General features: G+C 45.7%; 1 protein-coding gene across 1 annotated transcript; it reads left to right on the forward strand.

The window, feature by feature from the left end:
* Window positions 1-678: 678 nt before the first annotated feature.
* Window positions 679-9,401, forward strand: LOC308471123 (uncharacterized protein). Its single transcript, XM_080995110.1, has 4 exons — window positions 679-876; window positions 3,127-3,231; window positions 4,406-4,535; window positions 6,113-9,401. Exons 2-4 carry the CDS (start codon window positions 3,132-3,134, stop codon window positions 6,387-6,389), a joined length of 507 nt encoding a protein of 168 aa, XP_080851236.1. The 5' UTR covers window positions 679-876; window positions 3,127-3,131; the 3' UTR covers window positions 6,390-9,401.
* The last annotated feature ends 938 nt before the right edge of the window (window positions 9,402-10,339 follow it).

Here is a 10,339-nt window from a genome sequence, read left to right on the forward strand (position 1 = left end):
GACACAGAAATGAGCCGGCAATTTCTGTCCCGTAAAGAAGACCAGCATCCAAGATGACAGCTGAATTCTGGAATATCCACCAAAGCATTGACTTGAGAGTTAATGGATTCTTGGAGAACTTGAGACAGGTAGAAAAGCCACATATTGATGAGCATATGCACTTCCACTCCACAGCTCCTGTGAAGACCCATCATACCCTAAGTGAAAGAGATGAAGTTTAAGAGAAAGGTCAGAGGCTCTTCTGATGAATATTTCACTCCATCCAAAAGAAAGCAAGTTCTGGGAGGGGTTGTCTTCTTCTTGTAGCCCTTAGCAGAAGAGCAGGGAGCCTGTGGTCCTCCCAAATGTTACAAGGCTCCAGCTCCCATCATCCTTGATCATGCTGATGGGTGTTGGGAATCCAAAGACCACATGTTCCCTGCCTCTGCCTTAGCATCAACAGTGACCTTGGACTCCCAAATCCAACTTGTGCAGAGGGATTGGATTGCAAACTTTCTCTGAAGCTCCGTAACATACCAAAGACAGTTCAATTGGGCAGGAGAGAGCTCTCTTACCCTCTTCCGCCACGTGTCTGTGTCCTGAATTGTACTTTTGCAATTTCTGGGAGTTGTTCCACTGTCCTGTAGGCTTCCTCCTTCCTCCCTCCCCCCCCCCCTTTTGAAGGAAACAAGCCATGGCCTGGGGGCCTCTCAATAGGCCCAAAGGATCTGTTTGCAATTAGAAGACTGCTGTGTGGCTTGGCAGAATTCCAGGGCAGCTTGGCTATAAGGCGAAGAGAGGCAGACCTTGGCCAGAGAGAGAGAGAGAGAGAAGAAAACCCTTGGACTTGAAAGAGCAACTGCCACAATTTACCATCTCTGATTCTCTGTTCAACAGGTAAGGAGTTTCTCCTTTTTTGCAGTCTATAAACCTAGTTCTGAGCATTATTGGCTCTCAAGCTACTTGGGGAGAACGTTCTCTAAAGGGGTTGCCGGGTTTCTGGGGTACCCTTTAAAAGGTAAAGGGACCCCTGACCATTAAGTCCAGTCGCAGACAACGGGTTGCGGCTCTCATCTCACTTTACTGGCCGAGGGAGCCGGGGTTTGTCCGCAGACAGCTTCCGGGTCATGTGGCCAGCATGACTAAGCCGCTTCTGGCGAACCAGAGCAGTGGAAGGAAACACCATTTACCTTCCCGCCAGAGCGGCACCTATTTATCTACTTGCACTGGTGTGCTTTCGAACTGCTAGGTTGGCAGGAGCTGGGACCGAGCAACGGGGGCTCATCCCGTCATGGGGATTCGAACCGCCGACTTTCTGATCGACCAGCCCTAGGCTCAGTGGTTTAGACCACAGCACCACCCGCGTCCCTTGGGGTACCCTTTGCTAGTGCCAGATCTCTGTCTCCTATTCGGACACAGTTCCCAGCAGTGTCTCCTGTATGTTACTGGGGCCCATTGCAGTGGCTCTGATGTCTTGGAAGAGAATTAATAGAGGAGGCAAGCAAGGGTCCGAGGATGAAGACAGCACACAAAAGTTCTGAGATGTCGTACCGTCTGTTCTTAGCCTCTCATCCAAACAGCTTGTCAGCACAAAAATCACAGGAAAGAATGGAGTTAACATCCGAGAAGATTCTAGTGTATCCAGCCCTGCGAAGTATCTGCTGTTTCTTCATGTTTTGGATTAAAATGTTTGGGGTTACCCTTGAGATCACGGGTAGGAAGCAGATGCAAGCAAAGGATAAGCCAACAATTTCCAGCAACCAAGCAGAAGCATGTAGAGCAACAGCCTGACTACACAGATAATTATTGTTGGGCCGGTCAAAATGAAGAGAGCCTTCTGTTACTGGTCCCAAGGCTACAGATTAGAGATTCTGCCTTGCTCCTTGTCTGTAGTTGCTACTGTAGATGCAGGTTTGGTATGTATCCTGTCCCATGCTGCCAGCCCTTCTCAGCTCTGTCTCCACTACAAGGATGTAGCAAATGCTTTTCTGGCTGCTCCAGACCCTCCAAGTGTCCCTGTTTTCCAGGGACAGTCCCAGATTTACAGAAGCCATCCCAGTTTCTGATATGATCCCAGAATGTCCCGCTTTTCCTTTGTTGTTGTTTAGTCGTTTAGTCGTGTCTGACTCTTTGTGACCCCATGGACCAGAGCACGCCAGGCACTCCTGTCTTCCACTGCCTCCCGCAGTTTGGTCAAACTCATGCTTTGAGAACACTGTCCAACCATCTCATCCTCTGTCATCCTCTTCTCCTTGTGCCCTCCATCTTTCCCAACATCAGGGTCTTTTCAGGGTCTTTTCCAGGGAGTCTTCTCTTCTCATGAGGTGACCAAAGTATTGGAGCCTCAGCTTCAGGATCTGTCCTTCCACTGAGCACTCAGGGCTGATTTCCTTAAGAATGGATAGGTTTGATCTTCTTGCAGTCCATGAGACTCTCAAGAGTCTCCTCCACCACTTTTCCTTAGGACGTCCCTATTTTCATTGGAGAAATGTTGGAGGGTATGGAGTTATGCAACCCCCAAGCCAAAGAGATAAGTAACTATACAACCTTCAGAAGACATCTGAAGGCAGCCCTGCATAGGGAAGTTTTTAAGTGTTTTTAAATGTTCTGTTATGTTTTTATATATGGTAGAAACCATCCAGAGTGGCTGGGGCAATAATAATAAAATTATTCTTATGAAATAGGTAGGACGTCCCTATTTTCATCGGAGAAATGTTGGAGGGTATGCCTTTCTCTCCTCCCCCAAATAAGAGTAGAAGGTTTAATGCCATACTTGTGGGTACACAACATTGGCATGTTTTGTGGCATGGAAACAACTCAGGAAAACCTGGGTCCAGATTCTTGCATCACTGGTTCACACCACTGGGCCGCATTCCCTTTGTGCCTGACGCACACAGACTTGCCGGGATCTGACCTATAAGTGGACACATGCAAATGTGACGTTGCTATGGCTGCAGAGCCAGAGAGGCCCTTTCTTCCCCTTTTCCATTTGGTATGAACAGCTTGTGACCATCCCGGCTGGGAAATGTCCATATGGGAGCCATCAAAGCGATAGGGGTGAGGAAAGGGGACTGTTGTTGTGGAACTAGTACTTGGGGAAGGGAGGCTTTTCTGATGCACTTTTCCTTCTCCTGTCCCTCTGCAAAGGCACCATGAGACAGATCTTCTCCCTACTGCTTTTGGTGGCAATCTGTTGTGCCGCCAAACCAAAGAGGCAGCAGGCAACGTCAGAATGGGACTACAGATCTGAAGGTAAGGTTCCAGATTTGCTGGGTGCCAAAGAGTGGGCTGATGCCACGCAAAGTTTGTTTTGTCTTTTGTTTCATTTCCATTTGCAAATGTGCATTTGGGGCTGCAGATTTCCCGGTTTTACTATCCATGCGCAGGTCCTGCCTTCTTGGTTTTGCAAAGCTAACACAAAACTAATAGGGTACATGGGCTCTAGCCAGCCAACTCACACTGGACAGATAAGAAAGTAAGCTTGGTTTCTGAACTGTCAGCATAAAAAACCCACTTTTGTGAAGGTTTTGAACACAAGACCCAAATCTCCCCTGCATACATTCGCAATGCTTTTGAAACTGTGGACAGAAGATTAAACTTCCCCTCTGCCCCTATCCTGTAGAGCTTTAATCCTGTTTGAGCATTTTTTGATTTACCCATAAATCCATTCCCACTCTCTATATCTTGTCACCATGATATACTTGAGGATATACTTCCAGGGATATACTGTACTTCTAGGGAAACAAATTCCCTGAAATTAAATGTTTAAAGAATGGCAGTTCTGTATATTCCCCTCCCTCTCTTGGCATATGTAGTCTCGACATCGAATATAATAACACCTCAGTTTCTAAAGAGGCTTCCATGTTCTCAGTTGTGTATGTTTTGTATTAGAATGTATTTTTGGTCTTTATATAAACTTCTTAATCCATCAACAGATGTGAACAAGGTGGGTTACATAGTTTTAAAATGCAGCTGATAAACCAAGTTTATTCTAATTCCATCTGTCTTAGGATGGATTTCATATGTGCGCTTTTTGTTTGCAATTATTTAGTCTGACAAATGATTCAAATTCTGGTCTGATGGAAATGGTGGGGGAGCCCTCCCTTTCCGAGCCAGGAAATGGAACTGCAGAACTGCTATAGTTCAGAGAAAGGTGTATGTTCTTCTATATTATTACAGTCGTACCTTGGATCCCAAACATCTTGGTACTCGGACGTTTTGGCTCCCAAACACCGCAAACCTGAAATGAGTGTTCCGGTTTGCAAACGTTCTTGTGAACGCTTCCTGCAGCCAATCAGAAGCCGCATCTTGGTTTCCAAACGTTTTGGAAGTTGAACAGGCTTCCGGAACAGATTCTGTTTGACTTCCAAGGTACGACTGTATTACTACTATGATATTCTCTCATATTCCCAATTCTCTCTTCCAGCTGAAAAAGTAAACATGAGGGGATGTGCCAACCTCACTGTTGTTCTGGACAACTGGAAGTTTGCTATTGTGTCTCAAATGAAGAATCTTCTCCTCTTTGACCACCAGTCTGTGTTGCCTGACTATGGAAGGTGAGCCTGGGTAGTAAAGGTGGCAACAAAATGGACTTCTGCTGTGATCTGTGCAAACCTGCTGTACAGTCACTATCTTGGGTTCGGCAGGTCATGTATGGCCGCCTACTTGGGACTCAATAAAGCAGCCTGTTTGGCAGCAATCTTGGAAGTGCGTGGCCAAGGGGCTGTTTTCAGTTTTGTGGGCTACAAGTTGTAAAAGCAGTGCCTCCCAAACTTGGGTCTCCAGCTGTTTTTGGACTACAACTCCCATCATCCCTATCTAGCAGGACCAGTGATGGGAGTTGTAGTCCAAAAACAGCTGGAGACCCAAGTTTGGGGGGACACTGTTGTGAAGGCTCTGTCTTAAGCTGTTACCCTCCAGGTGTTGTAGGACTACAACTCCCATCATCCCTGAGTGTCGGCCATGTTGGCTGAGGTTCATGGGTGTTGGAAGTTCATCAGAATCTGGACAGCCACAAGTCCCTCATTCCCTCACCTAAAGCCATTGGCTCAATGAGAGGCATCTGCCTCTGTCTGTCCGTGCTACACTGTGAAGAAATCCCCTGTAAGTAAACTTTGGTTTTTGTAGCTGGTTTTTGGGTGGTTGCCCTGCCTAGATACTTTGCATGCAGTTTGGCATTATGGGAAGATCTTGCTCTTTCTTAAGCTCTGAACGTTTGCCAAAGTGTTTCTCCCTTAAGTATTATTGCAGTGTCCCTATTATCCAGGGACAATCCTGGATTTACAGAAGCCATCTGATTTGATCCCAGAACGCTCTGGGTTGCCTTAGGATGTCCTTGTTTTCATAGGAAAATTTTTGGAGGGTATGGAGTTATGCAATCACCCCAAGCCAAGGAGACAAGTAACTATACAACCTTTAGAAGACAGCCCTGTATAGGGAAGTTTTTCCCTGTACAGTGGTACCTTGGGTTAAGAACTTAATTCATTCTGGAGGTCTGTTCTTAACCTGAAACTGTTCTTAACCTGAGGTACCACTTTAGCTAATGGGGCCTCCCACGCCGCCACAGCCGCGCGATTTCTGTTCTCATCCTGAAGCAAAGTTCTTAACCCGAGGTACTATTTCTGGTTTAGCGAAGTCTTTAACTAAAACGTCTGTAACCTGAAGCATCTGTAACCCAAGGTACCACTGTATAGGGAAGTTAAAATGTATAATGTTTTATTATGCTTTTATATATGTTGGAAGCCGCCCAGAGTGGCTGGGGCAACCCAGTCAGATAAGCAGGATATAAATAACAGAAGAAGAAGAATTAATATTATTATCAGGGCTTTTTTTCCAGCTGGAACTCAGTTCTGGCACTTCTCATGGGCAGAGGCAGAGCAAGGTGGGTGCGGTGGGTGCAGTGGGTGCAGTCTGCCCTGGGTGCCATCCTGGGGAGGGGGCGGTGACAAAATCCCAGCCGGGTCCAATGGCAGATAATGAAGATGGAATAGGACACCCCTGTTTTCACTGGAGAAATGTTGGTGGGTATGTTATTGGTTGCTGTGGAAGTGCTCCTTGCTTTGGGCTTTGTAGCCCACTATAGAGGAATTTCTCTTGTTTGTTTTACACCTTCCCTTGCTTCTTTCCTTTCTAGGATCAAGCCACTTTCCGACGCCCTCAACGACCTGTACCTAGAATTCAACGCCCTCAAGGAACGGCTTGGAGAACTGACCACGCGCTTTGAAGGAGTGGAGTCTTTTGTGGATGAGATGAACAAAAAAGGCCAGAGCCAGCCTGTTGCTAAGACCCCCCTCAGGGTTGCCCAACCAGAGGTGGAGAAAGCAAGTTTCCCCTTGCCAGCCAAGCGCCGGAGGGTCCTGATTCGGAATGGGAGAAAACCCACAGAATCACTGACAGGTGGAACACAGTAGAAACTTTGCTGAGGGGTCTCCTCCTCTGTTCCGGAGTGTTCCGGATCTTACCGACTCCTTTAGAGACCAAATGTATCTGTCTGTCTATCCTTTTCCCCCCTCTGAAAGTCTGGATTCAGTGAGAGACAGAGACCTAGATAGAAGCCTTTCCTTGGCTAGTGAGTCTGCGGCAACAATTTCACTCTGTGCTTGCACTGCAAAAGGTATAAGGAGGATGGATTCTGGGGACTGTAGAGTTTAGCTGCGTGGTTCCATCCAAAGAGGGTGGTTTGATTCTCAAGGGGGCCTGTTCCTTAAAATCCTCTCACACAGCTCAACCTGACAGGGAACGAGGCACTTCTCAGTATTATCAGTATTGTACGGATCTCAGAAAAGGTAATGCGCTGCACTTTGCACATTTCCAGTGTCGTAGAACCTTGAGAAGAAATACTGCTGTGGCCACAGCACCGGTGTCACAGGTAATCGCTGTAGTCGAGCACAGTCGAAGGAAGTGTCTGGCAGTTGCGTAGGAATCTGTTCATTTCTGACAGCTGCAGCCAACGCCTTGCATTTCGTCGTAGGATGTAGTAATGCTTAGACTTCCAGGGTACAGAATCTTACGGAGGATGCCAGTGCATAGGCTCTTGCCTTCCAGATGTTGTGCTCTAGAGTTTCCCATAAGCATTAACATGTACAGCCTCAAGAAATACTGAACGCAACTGAGGAATAATCGCATCTGTTCCCCCCGCCCGCCCTCTTGCTAGTGGGAGCAAATGAAGGCAGTTGATAAATAGCAACGGAACTGTGCTTCCGCATACTGCAGAAGCAAGCAGATAACTCTGAATTCAGACTCTAAATTAGTTTTTTCTCCCCTGTGTGTGCAAACTCAGTCTCTTCTCGCATACCAGAAAGAGTGTTCAATCAGGAGCGGCTTTGCTTTTCCTAGATGTAGGTTTATTAAAGTGACAGACGCCATAAACGTGCGTGCAGACCCTATGCAGGCTATGTAAAGGAGCGTGCAGATGCTATACTTGGTGATAGCGCACTGAAAATCTCAGCCACGTTATGCCTAAATGGCACCTTGGACGGAAACCTAGTCATGCTTTGAAAGCGAAGTCATGCCATTTGAATTAGGTAGTCAGCTCCCCTGGCTGCCATTTGCTTCTTAGCCTGGAATGTTGCTTTTCCTTTAAATAAAATAAAAATAAAAACGACCCACCTCCACCCAGTGTCACAAGAAAACCAGCAGAATGAATTGTAAACAGGATCTGTCTTCCCTTGCCGCCCACCCCCAACTTGGCTCTACAAGCCGAGGCCCCTTCTCGGAAATGGGAAATGCCGTGCCAGATAGCCAAACATCACAGATTAGCTGGAGCCAGATTATGAGTAACTGAGTTTTATATAATACTCCCCATTCCCCTGGGGAGCTAACAGACACTCCTCTCTCTCAATGTTCGGTATGGCTGATGGGCACTTGCCCTTCATTTCTCTGCATCTTGCCCCCATCCCCAGCCTCCTTCTCAGGGCCAACATGTTAGCATTTGGATGATGGGAAGGCAAGGCTGTGGAGAATCGTTGACATTCCCACCCCCAACCAGCCCAGCAGGTTTAAATTGCTGCGAGGCACAGGGGATTTCAAGTGTCAACGCCTGGGATTCAGCATACCTGACAACACCTCCATACCAAAAAAATAAGTGGTATCAGCCAGTGTTAGAAATATATATATACAGTGGTACCTCGGGTTACAGACTCCGCTAACCCAGAAATATTACCTCGGGTTAAGAACTTTACCTCAGGATGAGAACAGAAATCGCGCGGCAGGCCCCATTAGCTAAAGTAGTACCTCAGGTTAAGAACAGTTTCAGGTTAAGAACGGACCTCCAGAATGAATTAAGTTCTTAACCTGAGGTACCACTCTGTGTGTGTGTGTGTGTGTGTGTGTGTGTGTGTGTGTGTGGCAACTAGACATTCTGTTTTGGTGACTGCAACCTTGGTTTAAACTTCTCTTTCAAGTCTGTTTCTGAAATTCTTTTGTAATAAGACAGCTGCTTTGAGATCCTGTATTGAATGTCCTGGGAGACTGAAGTGTTCTCCTACTGGCTTCTCTGTCTTGTGATTCCTGATGTCAAATTTATGTCCGTTTATCCTTTGGCATAGGGTTTGGCCTGTTTGTCCAATATAGAGAGCTGAAGCGCACGGCTGGCATTTGATGGCATACACAATGTCAGAAGATGAGCAATTAAATAGGCCTGAGATGGTATATTGGATGTTCCCTTATGAAAAATTTCACCGCACACCACTGGAGATTTCAGTAAAAGTTTGCTTGGAGCATGTCAGCTATGCAATTCATGCCAGACATTGGTTCGTGGATGTTAAAGCCTCCAAAAGCACCTCCAGGTAAACTCTTAAAACAGGTCAAAAATCATACAGGATAAAACTGCAAGAGATTCAGCTCGATAACTGCCATCGTGGAAGGGTTTCCATACGGAAATGGGGAAAAGTGTGTCCTCCAAGCTTTGCTCCACTTAGTCTCACTTTATATTGCATTATGTCCACAAAGTTTTCTACTCACTTTTCTGTTGTTGTTGCCAAACTTTCAACAACATTGCAGGGCAGGCGATTTTCTTCCAGTTGTACAAGTGAGTGAATTTTCAGCAAGGTGCCCTGTGGCCAAAGTGGAAAGTGCAACATTTCTCCTGATGAAAAACTGTTAACACAGAGCTTTCCAAACCGTGTGTCGGCTGCAGTGTGTAGCTAGGTGTGTCGTGCAAACGCTTCCCCACGCTCTGAGAAGGGGTTAATTTAGCCTCCGGCTGGCTAGCAAAACTGAATTACCATGTCGCAAAATGATGCAGGTCTAAAAAGTGTGTCACCAACATGAAACGTTTGGAAAGCTCTGCTGTAACAAGTCTCCCAGCTATTCAAGTTCAGCTGGAGCATTTGGCACTGAAATCCCTGTATCCGTATTTTATTTTTATATGCTTTCCCCACTATCTTTTAAACTGTAACCTTAAATAAAGACAAACGAGGCAACACACTGTCCCAATAACAGTTGCTTTGCTTATGAAGCTAGAAGCCAAAGTACACCCGTGTTTTGTAGCAAGATGAAGAATCAGTCTAACCTTTGTACGTTGCCAAATGGATCAAGTCTAAGAACATTTATCAAAGCTTTCATTGGAAGCTTCCCTAAATGTTGCCCTTATTTCAATATAACACTTCCCAAGCCACTTTGTTCCTGACCTAATGGACAAATCTAAGGCAGTACAGAAGCACCAAGGCACCATCCATCATAGTCACTATGTCACAGTGTTGAAGTCCTTTACTTGTACAGATGCAGCTCATGGCCTGTCTGAAGTGGAATGCCAAATTTGGGAATGAATCATTCTGTAGCTTCTCATATGCTGTACTTTTACTCTAAATGCATACATGTTTTAAAAAGGGCTTTAAAAAAATCAGATTACTACCTTTAGCTCTGATAACTTTTATAATACCAGGTGCTCTCTCTCTCTGTCTGTCTCTCTCTCTCTGTATGTATGTATGTATGCATATAATAGTTCTACATGAAAAATCCCCAAAGCTACAAAACTTCCACACTTGTGTACATCTAACCTTTTAATAGTCCCTGCCCTCAGGCTGAAAATCTTACTAGTTTCGCAAGCCATTCTGGGAGACCTGTTGGTTTTGTTTTGGGGTTTTTTAAGAACAGACTAAAAATACTTCAAATAATAATAATTGCACTTTTTTATTTTGGCTGTGTGATTTTTGTGACTGATGCAAGAGCTTTGAATGGTTTTTAAGTGCAGCAACTACAGTGGTGAGATGAACATGTATGGTTTATTACGGCATATGGAAGGCATAATAGTCAGAAGTAACAAGGACTTGAATGACTGGATTCTGTGCTGAAGGGAGAAACCAGCCTCTGGATTAGGCCCAAACGCACCTGATTTATCAGTTCCACATTTCTCCCTGCT

The sequence above is a fragment of the Podarcis pityusensis genome, assembly GCF_964106645.2.
Source record: "Podarcis pityusensis genome assembly, chromosome: 2".
Lineage (NCBI taxonomy): Eukaryota > Metazoa > Chordata > Lepidosauria > Squamata > Lacertidae > Podarcis > Podarcis pityusensis.